We start from the raw sequence: 19,102 nt of genomic DNA on the forward strand, positions 1-19,102 counted from the left end.
AGCAACCACATAGCAACACACTGGCAACAACCACAAACCCTTGCATCATGACAGAGACATTTCCAAGTGGAGGTTTGTACACAAAATCAAGTTTTCTCCATTTCAAACCTGTTTTTATTGTGTCTGCTACTCTGTGTTTCCACCACCAAGGAAGATTTATGTACTTTAATGACAGGATGTAATTTAGACCTAAAGGTTGAAATTTCACTCCAGTGGCTTTTCTCCTTCTCCTGTCTCTATGGTGCTGTATAATAGCTCAAGTACTTCAGTAACACAACAGTGTTAATTATGAAAGGAAAGGACGGTGAACAGATTTTGAGTGCAATACTAAACCCTAGTGGTCAAACACTGCAGTGCAGAATTTATGGTTTATTTATATAATTGCATAACAGACTTTCAAGCTGGTTTGTGAGCTGTTCCATTTCTAACTGTATTTATAATTTAAAATAGTAGGTTCCACTTTCCTAACATGTCCATGATCCTCTCAATGGATTAGGTTGCTTCTGTTCTGAACATGTTCCTGCGAGATTTTTCTGCAATAACAACACAGCAAAAATGGACGTGGTAAAACTTTGATTACCCACTGAAACAACAATTACACCAAGGAGGAAAACCCAAGCATTATTATTTTATTCTCAGAGCAGAAGAGGCACGTTTATTAAACCACATAGACTACATAATATTAGTAATCAAGCTGCATAAGAAGAAGCCTAATAAAAAAGTAATTTATATTCATGCTATGCATTGCTGTCAGAACATCCTATATGATATTTCACAGAGTGCTGGGGCTATTATTCATTATTCATCTAGGACACTGGTGTGGTGTACAGAGGTCATGAGAAGCGCTTGTTTTCTTCTGTATAGGTGAAAGTGTCTCCCTGGAAGGGCAGCGCTGGAGGCTGGTTGTAGATGCCCATCAGGAAGATGCAGATGGTTCCTAATGTCATAACTGGAGTGACCACATAGAAGCAGAGTCGGTCCACTGTCCTGGCAATCCCACTCCAGTTGTCCTTTTCCTGAAGAAGAAACATGTGTTATGCTTTTGGAAAAATAAATTATATTTATATGAAAAAATAATACTAATTCAATAAATTTTTCACACAGCACCATCTAGTTATGGTCATGTTGTGCATGTGCTTAATGTAAGTAAATGAATCATTAAATTAAATTGATAAAAAATTTATTAATTTAATAATTAAGTTAATTAATATTAATATATAATTTTATAAGATAAATTCATAGTGGAAATTAAAACGTGATAATATTTAGAATTTTATTTAATTTATACAATAAATAATAATATAATAAAATGATATTATATACAGTTATAACATATATTATACATAATATACCTTTATATTAATATAATATATTTATATGTTAAAGGATCCAAACAAAATGAACAAACAAAAAAATCAGTACAAATTATTCAGAAATACTAAATGCAATTATTATTTTATTTTATCTGTGATAAATAACTATAAAAACCTGCTGTGTCAAATATTTTAACACATTTTGTCTAAATGTTTAAAAGTCTGTTTGGTTAAAAAAAAAAAACATTGGATTTAATTGTCTTTTTACCTCATTATAGTCATTTTTTTCGTGCATGTGCTTAACGATGTAATTGGCTCCTTCAACAGCTGGCTTCATCTCGTTGTACAGCTGATCCGACACCTCTGAGTCATTACTGGATGTGTACGCTGTGAAGAATTTACTCTTTTAGTGGTATTAAAATGTGATAACACTTTAAATATGATCATAATGTGAGTTTAAAGTGTTATGCTTATCATGTGGGACTGACTAGCTTTGGGAGTGGGGCGAGCAGCCATGCCATGCCTCTCAGACTGCTTCTCAAACATCAGTTCGCTGCGTGATTTAACACTGTAGTACTCCTCGGCCTGGGCGATGTACCCCAGTGAGCTGGAACGCCGTGGCAGCGCCCCCTCCAGGCTGGGTTTGTCATCGGCTGGACGGGACATGTGGAGAAGACGAGGCAGTCGCTCCAAAAAGAACTGTAGCCGACAAGATGAGCAGTCGTTAAAAAAATAGTGCAAATGGAAATTTGCTAAAAATTTAATCATCCTCAGACCAACCATTTGTTTCTTTGTAGGACAGAAATGTAGCACTACATCACTTGCTCAAAATCCCTAATAATTCTTACTCCTATGAAAAAATTATATAGAACGGTTTTCGCTTGTAAATGGGGCTTAATCTGTGCATATCTCTCTCCTGATTCACCCAACATTTTTACTGCATGGAGAAAACAATTTTATGTGTGTTGGCCCAGAAACAAGGTTAAATAGAAATTGGATTTGTTTCTTACAAACACACAGCTTGTAGCTTTTCCACTGGATTTGTGTGAATCTTATATAGATTTTTATGATGTTTTTATCAGCTGTTTGGACTACCATTCACTGCAGAGGATCCATTGCTGATCAAGTGATGTAATTCTAATGTTTAATACATCTACATCATGCACATCCTGAGGGTGAGAACATTTTCATCAAATTTCCATTGACAAATTGCTTTTCTTTTATAAGTTACTTTGGATAAAAGCATCTGCTAAATGCATAAATAAGTAAAATAAATAAATAAATGTAATCTTTAGCAAATGTCAATCCCATTTTTCATACTGTACATTATAATGTTGTGAGATCAAAATTCATTGAAAGTATTAAAATTACTTGATTTTGCTATTGTTCGTTTTTATTTTTTTATTCATTTAGACAAAATACTAGAAAAAGTTAATATTGAACATGAAATGAAAAAAAAAATATGCATACACTGCTACTGTTACACACCATCAATAAAAAAAAGCAACATTTTGGACACAATAGTCAAAGTTTATCATGCATAAGATAGGTTCACATGCAAAAAATTTAATTATCACACAGACAAGTGAGAGTCTGACCTCTCTGGTCCATTCGGTCATGACATGGGTGCTGGGGGTCCGAAAATGCAAGTTGAGCACAATTACGCAATTCAGCACAACCACAGTGACCAATACCATGATAAACATCAGATACCTGTCAAAAGAAATTCATTTTATTATTGTTTTACTGTTGCTAATTGATAAAAAAAACTGTGTATGTGTTTAAAATCAATACTTTAGTCCCGTCAATAGCTTTATGAGTTTATTCTATATTACTGATACTGAAACATCCTCATGCAATAAATCTGATATTGGCATACTTCACAATTAAGGGAACTGCCATAGACGTCTCAGGCAGACGCTGTGAAATTAGCAGCAGAAACACAGACTGAGCCAGCAGCACAGAGATGGACAATGTCATCTTCTCACCACCTGAAACAGGAAAAAGATCTAAGGACATACAGTTTTGTAACATATATGGATTTTGATATATGTAACAAACAAACATAAATGTATTCTGATATATGTAACAAACAAATTAACGCTTCCTTCAATAATCTGTCATGTTATTTCTGTCATATGTATAGTAAACAGCAGGATCACTCACTGTCCGCAGGCAGGTAGTAGACGAGTGAAGCCAGAAAAGAGATGAGCATGCAGGGAATGATTATGTTGACAACATAGAACAGGGGTTTACGTCTAATGATGAGATAAAAGGTAATATCCTGGTGCTTGTTGCTTTCCACTGGGATGTTTTTATAAATGTTGTTCCTGGCAGGCTTGTGAACTATTTCCCACTCGCCATTTTCTGCAAGAAAGGAGACAGATAGATTGCGTATTTGGATGAAACAGCAGAAAAAGATAAATATCCTTCTGTCAGATCTCACCTGTGAATCCCTCCGGATCAATAACGATCCATTCCACTTTGTAGGACTTTCCATCTTCGTTCTGCTCCTCTTTCAGATGTAAGCTAATCTCTTTGGCATTGTAAGTTAATGAGCTGATAGAGACAAAATGAGTGTTGTGGGGGTCATTAGGCAATAAAATACCTGAAGTAATTCATGCAGCAGGTAATAATATGTATAAACATACTACAAAACATACCTAAACTTTAGGGAGCAGTTCTGCCAATCAAAAGGGAAGTAGTTGACGTTTATCGAGCAGGAGCTTCGAAATATAGCTGGAGGCAACCAGTACACATATCCACTGGGATAGATCAACACATTGCAGTAATAGGCCACCTGGAACTGGGCATCATTGCTATTTTAAAGAAATATTTATGTAACTATTTTCATAAAAAAACATAAATATCGAGGAATAAAACATGATGGAGAAAGACAGCCTACTTGTTTTCAAGAACAATCTCTGGTAACCAGACCATACTTGGCGGCAGGCGCAGGACTGGAATGTTATCAAACTCTGTTTCATTCCACTCAAGTCTATAATCAGTCCAGCCCTTAAGAAAACAAGAGGAAAATATATTAGTGAAGGCATATATTAAATACTAAATACTAAACAAAAAATATATAAATGAAACCATACATTTAGGAATTCATATAATGTACTTACATGCTCCATCCACACATTTGTTAGTAATGTTTCATCAACTTCTTTCTGTCATGGAAAAACATCTTTGTTTGACAGTCTGGCACAGTATCAGACTATATTTATTTGACATATATTACAGTATGAAACAGTCCATACTAATATTTCTGGTTTATAATATATCCCCTGCTCTGTGTACAAAAACAGTTTATACTGGCAATATTATGTACTCACCAAGGAAATAAGATTAGAAAGTGTCAGTGCAAGATAAATGTCTACAGTATCATCTATATTTTGGACCGGACGAAGCTCTTTGTTGTAGCCACGCTCCTTAAAAAGGTAGTTGATGAGGCGTTCCTCTTCATTCCGGCCCCAACATCCTACAAAACAGAACATATCTTCACCTTTCAGAAAGTTTGATCAAATATTTATATCTGGATGCCACATTTTTATGAAGCAAATAGCTATATGGATGTAGTACTCTTACTAAACAACATAATTGTAGGGGTCCGCTACTCTAAAAGTATTTTACATTGTCATCGTAAAAACATAATAATCATCATCTTCTACTGATTCAATAACAATCTTTTATATAATGCAATCAGCATTCAGTTTTTTATTAAAGTGCTATAGCTTATTTAGTAGTTGTGTTACTATATAAGCACGAAAGAACAGCTGACAGATATTAAGCTATTAAATATTTAATTAGTTTGTCCTACCTTGGAGAAAGAAGAAAAACAAGGACACCGTCAACAGATGTAGAAAGCTTTTCATCATGTCATGCCGTTGTATGACTTCCTTTCACTGTTATTGTCGTGCACATCCAGGGCTTTTCAGCACAGCTTTTCCCCTTGACTGACACAGACAGGTGTGGAATCAATCCAGAGTGGAAAAGAGCACACACATAATGTCCGATGTTGACTACCTGCACTAAAGAAACTGTAGGGGGTGCTCAGTTATATTTAAGGGCCCAAAATGAGAGTGAGCGAAGTAGTCAAAAAATATATGTCGTTTTCATAACACTCATTCTTATCTCAACCAAGAAGTCGACCCAAACCAGCCCTCATAAACTGTGAGATACCAACTGCACCGCTCTCCACTTTGGTCCACATGGCTAGTCTAAAAATGGATCAACAACATTCCAGTGGTGATCCTACAGCAGGCCACCTGTCACCAGAACAGAATGTGTTTGCACAGACAGTGTGAGTCTTTAAGGCAAAAGTCAGATCAGCTTTCAGTGCTGGCTGACATGAGTCGGAAAAGAGAGTTGGATTGTCATGGTTTAGTCATTTAGTTTTATTCATTTTTTGCTACTATACAAGCTCTAGGATCTCTTGAAAATGGCCAGCAGAGGGAGCTAAAAGATAACTCAAGTTTTTAACAAGGAGCCAAAAGAGCAACGCCAAGATGGGCAGCAGCTTTTCACATATTTATGCATATTTACTCAGTGCTTTGGCATAAAATTTGGGATTAGCGAGGTCTTAAATTGTGTATTTTAGATCATGTGATTCTGAATTAACTGATAAGGAAAATAAATAAGCACTGGTATAACTGGTTATATTCTAGTCAAGATTTTCATTCTTGTTACTTTACTAATACTTAAAAGCGACAAGAGCTGATGAATGGCTACTAGTAAGCAAAACTGGGTGCCATCAACAATTGGAATATACTGAACCACAAAATTGCAAGTGGTTAGTAACAAGCTACTTGGAACTATTAGGATGCGGAATAAGGAATAAACACAAGTGGATAATTTATATTGGAGTAAACAATGAAATTAAGAAATACTAGTCAATAATTGATTACTTTCTAGTAATAGGTACTAGTAAAATAGTAATAATAGTTTAATTCCTAGTTAAACGTCTTACTGTAGTATTGTACTGTCTTTCCCTCGCGCATCTTTATTTATTTATTTCTCCCTATTCCCTCCCCTTTCAAACCCGGATGAATGACTTCACTTTTCCGTCTGGGTTTCCTTTATGGTCTCGAGATCTCCCTGTATTTCTCGCAAGGGCTCATCAGCAGGCGGACGCATCCCTCCTTTCTCCGGTACAACCGACGGTTCGCTCAGGAGAGCAGCACACTGGACCTGCTGATATAGATAGTTGCTCCAGGCTCTTACCTGGACTTATTTTCCGACACTGAGTAAAAAAAAAGTAATAGTTTAGAAAGACTTTAACCATAACTTTCTACAAATAATAGGCTATTAGCTTTTCCTCACAACTTCTTAGCTGGGAATTTGAGTAGGATAGCCATGTCCGAAGTGCTGCCATACAACGAGGGGAAGATGAACGGCTACGGGGCGGACAGTGATGTCAGTCAGCTCTCCTTCAGCTGTCGACTGCAAGACACGAACTCGTTCTTCGGAACGTCACAGTCCAAAAGGCCACCGAAACTCGGGCAGATTGGCAGGGCAAAACACGGTAGGTATCAAACGGGTTAATATAACTTTAAAATAAATATGTATGCAATCCCCATGACATATTAAAATTGATCTTGCCTGTAACTATGGCTAATAAACATGATAAACAGAGCACAGTGTTACACAGACAAACACAAATTATCAGATAAACATATGAGAAAAAAACAGTAATAGTAGCCTAATAAAAAAGTGAGTATAAAGAAATAAATCTGAACAAAATGTCAAATATATGCTTTAAAAAATACTCTTGGAACGTATAAATATGCAATATGAATTTACATTTTACAGTAAACATATATGTATTGCCTTATGTATTATCATTTTCACTGTAAATTTTATGGGAATTTATTTATTTATTAATAATATTTTTGCATTGAAATAAAATCGAATATAATTTTTCACTGTATGTGATGAGGGAACATACAGTTAACCAATTACAGTTATTATTTTTTTACTAAAATTATCTTAGTGAACATACTGTACAGTACATTTTAAAAAATGGCCCTTGATAGCACATTTTCCTGCTGACATAATTAGATAAATGCTACTTTTCTTACCTTTATGCATACAGTTTAAAAGCTCTACTAAACACCTGTGTCCTCTCTCCACAGTGGTCATCGAAGATGACCGAATAGACGAAGTTCTCAAAGGGATGACAGACAAGTCAACTCCCGGTGTGTAAACTTGAAAGATTTTGCTTTTTCAACCTTTTCTTTTAATCACCGGTTTGACGCACTTGTCGCCTGTGCATGTGAACGAGAGGTGAAGATGGTTCAGTGTATGAGTACAGGACGAAGGATGAAGAGCCACTCTGCACAATGGGTTAAAATAGCAAGATTTGAAGATGCTGGCAATTCTCCAACTGAAAACTGTGAAGAAAGCCTCCCAAGATTTCTGGTCATTAAGCCCCTCGTCTCATAGACGCCGTGGGTCTGGGTGTGAGATTTCATCATGACATCAACAAACAGAAGCCTCTGTTTCATAGGCATCTATCACACAATGAGCTGCTCGTTCAAGGGAGCTGTCCAGTTCAGCACCTGACGCACAACTTGACTCTCTTTCCAGAGAAATAAGCTACATATATATATTGCATGGAAATGGGATGATGTATGTAATCGAGGGAAGATTTTATTCACTTCCGTCACATCTACATCCATTCCATTTTCAATCCTTGACTGATCATATGCCCAAAATACATTTTATATTCACTTAACGCCAGCAAGGAAGATCTGAAGAATCAGCAATGGAGCGAAAATGAGAAGGAGTGCTTCTTGTTTGATTTATTGCATCTTTTCTATGACTGTTTATTTGTTTGGCGTCGTGTATAGAGTAATATATACGGTTGTCTTTGCATGAGCTTTTTCTCTTGTGCCATTGTGGGTGTTTCCACCTCTTTTAAACCCAGGCATGCTTGTTTTTACTGAAATCAATATTTGAATTTTTTATATCTGAATATTTGTTACTCAGAACAATACTAATAGATCATCAATACAGACAGGGTATGTGAGGATACAGAGGCATAAAACATAATCATAGAGGACAGACTGAATGTTATTTTGGAGAGGGGTTTTCACACATTAGCATAAACACGCTTTCTGTTGCAATAAGTGATCATGTCTTTGTTGATAATGAAATGGTTTGGTTAATATAATTTCAGAGTATGTTCAACAGCACCCTCACTGTAATTACATCAGTGTTTTTTTTTTTTTTAGCATCTCAGTTGATTATTTATTTGTTTGTTTTTGTATTATTTTAAAATATTCAGTGTGTGGTTTATTGTGCATGGAATATTTTTCAAGCTTATAACTAATTTATGAAGCAAAAAAATTGTACACAAATGTCTCTGCATTATACAAATTAATGAATAAATGAATTCAGATGATTCATTCATCATGAGGTTTCATTCTTTATATTTGTACTTAAATAACTGGGGGGGAAATGAGAACATACAGTAGATCCATAAATGACTAGCAATAGCAAATACTGAGAGAAAAATAAAAAGAGTGAACTGCAGAACATCTGCAATCCTTTAATTTGGATATAATCTGATGAATTTAAGCGGTCTCTGAGGCTCTTAATGCAGGAATGAGACCGAATGGAATAAATTCAGCTGTTTTCAGAAATTATAGTGAGTGTTGCCGCTTAAGCCAAGCTGAGAGAATAGAAAAATATGAATATATTGGAATGGAATAATCAACAAACAGACACTGTAGCGCATGCACCCAGGGCATGCAAACCTTCAGCTAGTTTAAATAAACTTGCAGATAAATAAACCTTACTAGTTTATAATCATAAAAATAGCTATTCTCTATTCAGACCAACACAATAAACAACTTAATAATAAACAAATACTGTATGTAACCAGATAATGATCAACTTAACGAAACTGTATACTTCCATCAGGGGACGACTATATCTATAATATTCAAATGTGATCATGGGACACCCGAACACTGCACAGTACACACTGCTAAACCACTCGTCCATCTCCTATAATTATGATCCCATAATTCCACTCACCTGAAACAATCCTCCATACACCCCTTGGAGATAAACCCTTCATTAAACAACTAGAGCACATAAACCATTATTGAGTGATCTTTCCACCGGGCTTAAACAATCAGACAACAAGAACAGTAAGGTGATGTTTGTTTTGAAGCAAAAAGGGTGTCCAAACTGACCAGGTTGACAACATGTTTGTTTTCAAGTGAACATCTTTGCTTTAGGTGTTTGCAACAAAATAATATTATAAAATATTATAAGCAAAAGCCTGCAAAAAAGGCCTAATATCTAATTTGATGAAGCTGAGTTAAAACATATCAGTAACAATAATTTTATAACACATACAGACAGCTTAAAAGAAGAAGATATTTCATTATTTTCCCCCCTCAAAATCTGTAATTTTCTATCACTGTTTGAAAATAATAAAATACCCACAGATGTAGCTGAAGACATCTGGGCCATGTTTGCATTTTCCTCACATTTTAACCTTGTTTTCATAACTTCAGATTATAGCCTAAAAAAATATCCTTAGTATCATTCATACATGAGAAAATCATCCAGCAAATGAACAGATAGTTTAAACCTGACTCAGACGAAGATAGCAATCATGCCATTGTGGCAGTTTGAATAATTTCTTCACTTTATAAATAGTTTTTTAAATAAAAAATGCTTGTTTTAAAATAAACACTTCTTTAAATAGACTGCATCAGTGATTTACATATTTATGAATATTCTGCATAATTCTATTTAGCAGTTCAAATGTGCTTTCATCTGTATTACAACCACAAATCCCGATCCAAGAAGGTTCAATTTCAGTTCAAAAGTTTTATTTGCTGTATCAGTTTTCACGATGAACCAAACGAATGCCTCCTAGAAGTTGTGTAATTGGCCATGAAGTAGTGCCTCAACTAGCACAGAACAATCAAAACAACACTCAAGATCCTTTTCTTATCGAGATCTAGACTCAAATTATATTTCAGCAGAGAATTAAAAATGAAAGATTTCTGGTTTATTAATGCAGGACTCAGAAGAGTTTGTGTTCTGCTGAGGCATGCTGTAGTGTTAGATGTTTATTTGCAACAAATCCAGAGGAGAGGCATCGGACCACTACCACTACAGGAGCTCCGGGAGGCAGGATACCCAGCACTTGCTGCAGGGACGATCTGCATGTGGTGCACCTCACTGCTGACACACACACACACACACACACACCAACATGTCATTGTGAGTTTGAATTTCAGATTGAATGTTAGGGGATATTTAAGACAACATTCTGAATCTGAATTGAAGATAGGCTGAGTATGCAGAAAAAAAATAAGGAACAAAAGAAAGGTAAGATGAGGAGAGACAGAAGAACAAAGAGGCAAAAGAGATTTTTGAGGAAAGGAGGGTCTTTTTTTAGTATTGAATGAAATTTGTTTTTCTTGTCTTATCTTTGTTATATCACCCATAATCTCAGATAGCATGTGCATTTATATGCATTCTTTGTGATTAAAGTTTTTTTTTGTTGAGAAAGTTGACCAAGATTGTGCACCATTCAGATCTAAATTGATGTACCAAAAATGATAGAGAAGTATAATGTAAATGTGAAATGAAGGAAATAAAACTGAAATAGATTTTAAATACTGCTTTTTACCAGAATTAATTTAATATAATAATTATTATTTTTATTAATTACACATAAACATGCTATCATAATATGGAAACATATGTAGCAAAATTCAATTTAAAATGTAATATGCAACAGAAAAAATGATTTTTAAGTTTTTCAGACAGGGTTATTATAGTTAATTAAAAGTAAAAAAAAAATGTATATCAACATAAACTATAACAGTATAACAATGATACTAAAATAACACTATGAAATTTGTATTTAATATATATATATATATATATATATATGTATGTATATACAGTATGTATGTGTTATATTTGGCATATATATTTTTGGCTTAATTTGATAATTATTCCTTCAATTACATATTTAATAAATTTTGATTACATTAATTGTAATACAATTATTTGCATAATAATTACTGTTATAAAATGATATAGTGGACTTTTTGATTGTTGTGTTAACACATTTGTGTCCAAATTTTTCTGAACCATTTCATGCATAAAGTCATGTTAAGAGTGTCCATATGTGAACGTTCTGCATTTATTTTCCCCAGTTTTTTTATTTATTTATTTATTTTCTTGAAAATTGTATTTGAATGTACAGCAGCTACATTTCAGAATTTGTAAATATACTGTCTATTCCTGCAAAATTCTACATACTGTGTCACAGAATAAATAGTCAGCATCCAGTCAAAAATGTATAAATATTTTGTCACAGAACCTTTTTTGAGATTGTTTTGAATTGTATGTTAGCCAATTTACTAGGCTTGTGTTGTGTTATGTATATATATATGTATATGTATATGTAATATATTGCACATTTATGACTTGCTTTTGTTTGTTTTTATACCTTACACCATGAACACACTTTCTATCCATCATTACCTATTCTTGAGCAAAAGGTTTTCCAGTTCATAACTATGTCATTCCAGGCAGAGGAGGAGACTGTTAGAACGGGTGGGGTGGAATCCATCATTGTCCTTCAAAGACAAGAAGCTTTAAACAGAAGTTTCATGAATTCAAATGTTTATATAATCCTTGAGCATGGGATTATACCTTTATGGGAGCATCCCAAAGGAATTCCATTAATGGGATGCTGTATACATTGTTGAAGTAAGCCGATATATATCCTTGACGTTAGCAGGATTAGATGAAAACCCTCCACAAGCAGTATTTCACTGCCATTCATCCTTGACTACAGTGAATTTCTAGAGAATATCCAATAATAGAGAAAGTTACTAAGACACAATTTATCCTATCCATGAAAATGCCAAGAAAAATTTGCATTATTCATTACATCTTTAAAATCCAATAAATAAAATACAATATAGAGCTGTTGTAAGCTGTGTCTGATATGTATTGTTTATTTGTCCTCCATGCAAAGCTTTTTCTCCTAAGAGTAAAAAGAGCAGGATAGTAATAAACAAAACAGAAACTATACTGACTTACAATTTAATTCAAAATAAAGACAAATGTGAGAGATGGAAAAACATGCTGTGTGGAGAACAGATAGTGATGATATATTGTTACTTACCTACTAGATTGACTAGTAAAATGTATGTATCTTAAAGGAATAGTTTACCCAAAAAGAAAAAATGTACTCACCCTCAGGCCACCCAAGATGAGTTTGTTTTATGCATTTGAACAGATTTGGAGAAAATTAGAATTACATCACATGCTCATCAATGGATCATCTGCAGTGAATGGGTGCCATCAGAATGAGGGTCTAAACAGTTTATAAAAGCATCATAATAATTCAGAAGTAATTCTCCTATTCATCTATATCATGCATGGCCTAAGGGTTAGCTAATGTAATATACATTAGATTAAATATTGATGTCAGAATATAATATGGGTAAAAAGAAATGCTAACATTTTTGATCATGCAGAAATCATGTAAATATAAAGAAAAGTGTGATGAACCAGGTGAGTCAGCATTTTATTTCATTCAAAATTCATAGCTCAAACCTAACATAATGTTAACAGGCTATGTTTCAGTATATATCTGATGAATAACATTTTAGCTGTGACTCATTGTACAGTATGTGTGAATGTGACCCACAATTCACTCTTCATTAGCTCACTGTGAGGCTTCCCTCAAACACCAGCGGCTGGAATATATTTGTGACGAGTGGGGCGGGGCCGAGGGACATGGGAGCGAGGCCGGTGGAGTGATTGGAGATGAGCTACACCTGTTCGACCTGCCGGTCTCGAGGCCCATGGAGGAGATGGAAGGATATAAAACTGGAGCGACGACAGTGAAGGACGAGAGAGGACCAGGCCTGGGCTTTTAGTTGTGTTTTGGTTTTTATTTGCGCGCACCAGTCGTCCGTGAGGGGCTGGTGCGCTGTTTTGTGTTTGTTTTGTAATTAAAGTTTCATTTTGATTGTCCGCCGGTTCCCGCCTCCTTCTTCCCGACGATTAGGAAGTTTAATCCATTACAATATTCAAGCTAAATTGGACCACCATGTTTCTTGACCAGTGAGTCAGTCTGTGTCTGTTTTTAACAGATGTGGGAACTATGAGCGGTTCCTTCTGATCATATAGAGAACATGACTTGCTTATCACTGAGTCTGTTGTCTTGAGGACAAACCTAAGTGTCAGGTTATGTCATTTAAGATTTTAATAAATAAAACACAAACAGGAATCAGACTGACTCTTGCATGACTGAATTTAGCACTACATCACTTGCTCACCAATGGATCCTCTTCGTGAATGGGTGCCGTCAGAGTCCAAACAGTTGATAAGAACATAGAAATTATTCACAAGTAATCCACATGACTCCAGTCCAGCAATTAACCTCTTGTGAAGTGAAAAGCTGCTTGTTTATTAGAATAGAAAAATTAGTATTAGAATAGAAAAAAAGTTGACTAATCTCATGATTTTTGAAATGTCTTTAAAATCCACAACAAATCAAAAAAGTCAAAAAATGCATTAAATTCTATAACTGAATTAAAAAAATTATATAAATGCATTAAAAACTTGCATTATAAATACACCTAAATACATTTACAGTTTTTTTACGATTGTTTACACACTAAAATTAAAATTTCCACAAAATTAGCAAAATTTTACTCCAATGAGCAAAACACCTCCACAGATTTGCACAACATTACACACAATGTCTGCTTCACCCTTTTTGCAAAACATTACACACAGTGATTTGTAAAACTCTACACACATTTTCACACCTTAGACACAGATAAGGATTGTGAGGTTACTTCCTTGTAATTAGCACCGGATTGCCAATAACCACACTAATGAATGAATTGGATAAACACATCTACCAGGTGTGGAAGCACACATGTGCTAATTTGAAAACGCAGCACTCAGGTGTGCTATAAAAGGCAGCAGGTGAGTTCACCTGTCTTCAACAAAAATAGAAGGAGTTAGAAGAAGAAGAAGAGTGAGAATGAGAGGGGGAGCTCAAAGAGAAGATGAAGGCGGTAGAGGAAGAGGAGAAGGAGGTAGAGGAAAAGGCATAGGTAGAGGAGAAGAAGGTAGAGGAAGAGGAGAAGGAGGTAGAGGAAGAGGCATAGGTAGAGGAGAAGGAAGAGGAAGAGGAGAAGAAGGTAGAGGAAGAGGAGAAGGAGGTAGAGGAAGAGGAGAAGGAGGTAGAGGAAGACACCTAGGTAGAGGAAGAGGTAGAGAAGGACTTGAAGAGGTGATAGAACCTGAACAAAGAAGACGAGGACCAAATTTGACTCGAGAAATCCGTGCAACACTTATTGACCATGTTATCAACCATGGACTGACACTGATGGAAGCTGGACCAAGAGTTCAACCAAATCTCAGCAGAAATACTGTTGCGTCAGTAATTCGGACATTTCATCGAGAAAACAGGTAAGCTAACCACACAGTATACATTGAAACTGAAGCTTGTATAATCAATATTGTTTACTGTGACATTTGACAGTAGGCTGCATATATATATATTTATATATATATATATGTATTAGTTTTTTTCAATTGTTTACACGCAATTTTGAAAACGGAGTTCTTTTTGTCAAAATATAATCACAATTATCCAAACACCACAATCAATTAGCAAAATTCCTAGATTGTTTGCAAAATGACACACTTCAGTCAAAACATATACACATATTTGTGAAAATGCTATTCGTTTTCATTTAACCAACACAGTCATCAATGATCATACACTATTGCAGACAGTTTCACACTGCTGTGATAAATAAAAAACACATTTGTAAAAAAAAAAAAATAGATTTTTGACCAGACATTCTTATTGTATGTAAGAGATAATTTGGGTGACAAAAAATAGTGAGAAACTCACAACATTATTCATGATTTGTTTTGAGATAAGGAGAATGTAGACAAATACTGTAGGCCTACTATAACCTTACCAAGCACTGCACAGCACTTGATGCTGCAGACTGAATATTTCAAGTATTTATTTCAATACTTACAGTATTTCTTACCATAATCAGTTACAGTAATCAACCAATGATATCAATTACTGTAAACAAATAAAATCTATAGACAAATAAAAATTACTGCATGAATTACAGTACATACACTTTGACTCTGAAGAAAAGTAAAGTAAAAGTAAAGAGAAATGAAAGAAACTACTGTAAAAGCAACAAGAATACTGTAACTATCCGTCTCTCCGTCTGGCTGGATCAGGCCATAAGATTTCAACCACATCACAGGCTATGTCTTCATTGGCAAGGCACCGTTGGAAGAATCGCCTTGTGTGATGAATCCACCCCTGCACTGAAGCTGCTTTAATAAGATCACATGCCTGTTCCATGGCCTGAATGAGGGGCAAACGCTCATAAGGCCGCAGGTCATATAACTTCCACCGCCACGCTAAAAAAAAATCTTCTATAGGATTCAGGAAGGGGGAGTATGGGGGAAGGTATAAAACTTCAAAATCAGGGTGATCATGGAACCAGTTCTGGACCAGAGCAGCCCGATGAAATGAGACATTGTCCCAAACGACAATGTACCGCATCTGGTCCACTTGGTGTAATGCTGTGACAATCTCATGCAATCGGTCAAGAAATGCAAGTATCAGATTTGCATTATAGGGTCCCAGATTTGCATGGTGGTGGAGGACCCCATTTTGTGTAATAGCAGCGCAAAGGGTGATGTTACCCCCTCGCTGCCCTGGCACATTGGTGATTGCCCTGTGCCCAATTACATTTCTCCCTCTTCTTCTTGTTTTTGCAAGGTTAAATCCAGCCTCATCCACATATATAAATTCATGTTGAATTTCAGCAGCATCCATTTGCAAGACTCTCTAAAACACATTAAAGAAAATAGGATGCTATTCAATATCTATAGCACAGTATTTTTTTTGGTACCCGGTATAAATGGTACATTTGCTTCATGTATATTTGATTTTTCTTTAGGATTCGACCTAATGTTGACAGAGAGACTCGTTGGATGTTATTGAAAATATTGTCATCATTGATGATATTGGCTTGGATTTCTCGTAGCCTGATACAATTATTGGCCAAAACCATGTTCACAATGGCGGACTCTTGTGCACGACTAAACATAGGGCCCCTTCCACCTTGGTGTCCTCGACCCTCAATCCTATGTCAAAAAAAAAAAAAGATAATAAATATAAATATATATATGCATCCTACTGTCAAATGTCACAGTAAACAATATTGATTATACAAGCTTCAGTTTCAATGTATACTGTGTGGTTAGCTTACCTGTTTTCTCGATGAAATGTCCGAATTACTGACGCAACAGTATTTCTGCTGAGATTTGGTTGAACTCTTTGTCCAGCTTCCATCAGTGTCAGTCCATGGTTGATAACATGGTCAATAAGTGTTGCACGGATTTCTTGAGTCAAATTTGGTCCTCGTCTTCTTTGTTCAGGTTCTATCACCTCTTCAAGTCCTTCTCTACCTCTTCCTCTACCTAGGTGTCTTCCTCTACCTCCTTCTCCTCTTCCTCTACCTCCTTCTCCTCTTCCTCTACCTCCTTCTCCTCTTCCTCTACCTCCTTCTCCTCTACCTATGCCTCTTCCTCTACCTTCTCCTCTACCTATGCCTCTTCCTCTACCTCCTTCTCTTCCTCTTCCTCTTCCTCCTTCTCCTCTTCCTCTACCTTCTTCTCCTCTACCTATGCCTCTTCCTCTACCTCCTTCTCCTCTTCCTCTACCGCCTTCATCTCCTCTTTGAGCTCCCCCTCTCATTCTCACTCTTCTTCTTCTTCTTCTAACTCCTTCCATTTTTGTTGAAGACAGGTGAACTCACCTGCTGCCTTTTATAGCACACCTGAGTGCTGCGTTTTCAAATTAGCACATGTGTGCTTCCACACCTGGTAGATGTGTTTATCCAATTCGTTCATTAGTGTGGTAATTGGCAATCCGGTGCTTTGTAATTACAAGGAAGTAACCTCACAATCCTTATCTGTGTCTAAGGTGTGAAAATGTGTGTAGAGTTTTACAAATCACTGTGTGTAATGTTTTGCAAAAAGGGTGAAGCAGACATTGTGTGTAATGTTGTGCAAATCTGTGGAGGTGTTTTGCTCATTGGAGTAAAATTTTGCTAATTGTGTGGAAATTTTAATTTTAGTGTGTAAACAATCGTAAAAAAACTGTAATCTTTTTTTTGTTTTGTTTTTTGACATAGGATTGAGGGTCAAGGACACCAAGGTGGAAGGGGCCCTATGTTTAGTCATGCAAAAGAGGCCGCCATTGTGAACATGATTTTGGCCAATAATTGTATCAGGCTACGAGAAATCCAAGCCAACATCAATGATGACAATATTTTCAATAACATCCAACGAGTCTCTCCGTCAACATTAGGTCGAAACCAAAAGAAAAATCAAATAAACATGAAGCAACTGTATCGGGTACCATTTGACAGAAATTCAGAGAGAGTGAAACATCTGCGCAATGAGTATGTGGAGGTATGCATTGTTCATCTGACTATGGTGTGGTATCATGCACTGCTCATAATGTTCTGTCACAAAAAAAATACTGTGCTATAGATATTGAATAGCATCCTATTTTCTTTCATGTGTTTCAGAGAGTCTTGCAAATGGATGCTGCTGAAATTCAACATGAATTTATATATTGTGCAGTGCTTGGTAAGGTTATAGTAGGCCTACAGTATTTGTCTACATTCTCCTTATATCTCAAAACAAATCATGAATAATGTTGTGAGTTTCTCACTATTTTTTGTCACCTAAATTATCTCTTACATACAGTAAAAATGTCTGGCCAAAAATCTATTTTTTTTTTTTACAAATGTGTTTTTTATTTATCACAGCAGTGTGAAACTGTCTGCAATAGTGTATGATCATTGATGACTGTGTTGGTTAAATGAAAACAAATAGCATTTTCACAAATATGTGTATATGTTTTGACTGAAGTGTGTCATTTTGCAAACAATCTAGGAATTTTGCTAATTGATTGTGGTGTTTGGATAATTGTGATTATATTTTGACAAAAAGAACGTTTTCAAAATTGCGTGTAAACAATTGAAAAAAACTGTAAATTAATAAATATCATTCCACGTTAAAGGAGGTTTACCTAAAATTGTTCCAAACCTTTATGAATTTCTTTCTTCTGTTGAACATAAAATAAAATATTTAGAAAAATACTATAGTATGGAATAAAAAAATACAATGGAAGTCAATGGCTACCAGCAACTGGTTGAAATTATTACAAATGTTCATTTTTTTGGATGAACTATCTCTTTAGAGAGCCCATCAAACAAAATAAACAAACAAACAAAAAAATTGTATCTTATATTTTCCATGGTTTAAACACCTGTTCAGTATTAGTGTCTTTAATAAAGTTTAAAGTAAGGTGTATTATATAAACCGGTCATTTGGCACATCACATTTACCACAGGTGACCTTCTCACATGTTTGAGCACATCAGTTCTGGCATTTCTTTAGCATGAGTCAGACAAATCCTTGAAGCATGCACTGTCATCTAGTGCGCAGAGATCCATCGTCATGGCAACCTTTTCTGAATTCAATAGTAGACTGTTATTAAAAGAGCGAGACGCGAGATACTCTTTCTACCAGCGAGAAACATCCATTCATCACAGCATGATGTCTCAGCTGTCAAACATTTAAAATGAAGGAGAAAAGGAAAATGTGAATTATTGAATAAATAACGTAACCGATGCCTAAAACGTCACTTAGCT

General features: G+C 35.5%; 2 protein-coding genes across 3 annotated transcripts; one reads left to right on the forward strand and one right to left on the reverse strand.

Moving 5' to 3' along the window:
- Positions 1 to 615: 615 nt before the first annotated feature.
- Positions 616 to 5,535, reverse strand: LOC132124179 (acetylcholine receptor subunit delta-like). Of its 2 annotated transcripts, XM_059535065.1 has the most exons (13): positions 5,343 to 5,535; positions 5,137 to 5,272; positions 4,652 to 4,797; positions 4,442 to 4,486; positions 4,219 to 4,328; positions 3,977 to 4,132; positions 3,760 to 3,872; positions 3,480 to 3,680; positions 3,193 to 3,304; positions 2,912 to 3,026; positions 1,802 to 2,012; positions 1,582 to 1,700; positions 616 to 1,016 (listed from the first exon to the last, which is right to left on the reverse strand). In XM_059535065.1, the coding sequence occupies exons 2-13, from the start codon at positions 5,192 to 5,194 to the stop codon at positions 834 to 836; spliced, it is 1,569 nt and encodes a 522-aa protein (XP_059391048.1). In that variant the 5' UTR covers positions 5,195 to 5,272; positions 5,343 to 5,535; the 3' UTR covers positions 616 to 833. The 2 variants fall into 2 exon arrangements, with proteins under 2 accessions (XP_059391048.1, XP_059391047.1); XM_059535064.1 differs by having other exon boundaries at positions 5,137 to 5,535.
- Positions 5,536 to 6,406: 871 nt separating this feature from the next.
- LOC132124255 (calcium/calmodulin-dependent protein kinase II inhibitor 2-like) lies at positions 6,407 to 8,730 on the forward strand. The gene is made up of 2 exons (XM_059535196.1): positions 6,407 to 6,840; positions 7,451 to 8,730. The coding sequence occupies exons 1-2, from the start codon at positions 6,672 to 6,674 to the stop codon at positions 7,519 to 7,521; spliced, it is 240 nt and encodes a 79-aa protein (XP_059391179.1). The 5' UTR covers positions 6,407 to 6,671; the 3' UTR covers positions 7,522 to 8,730.
- The last annotated feature ends 10,372 nt before the right edge of the window (positions 8,731 to 19,102 follow it).

Source organism: Carassius carassius, chromosome 42 (assembly GCF_963082965.1).
Source record: "Carassius carassius chromosome 42, fCarCar2.1, whole genome shotgun sequence".
Lineage (NCBI taxonomy): Eukaryota > Metazoa > Chordata > Actinopteri > Cypriniformes > Cyprinidae > Carassius > Carassius carassius.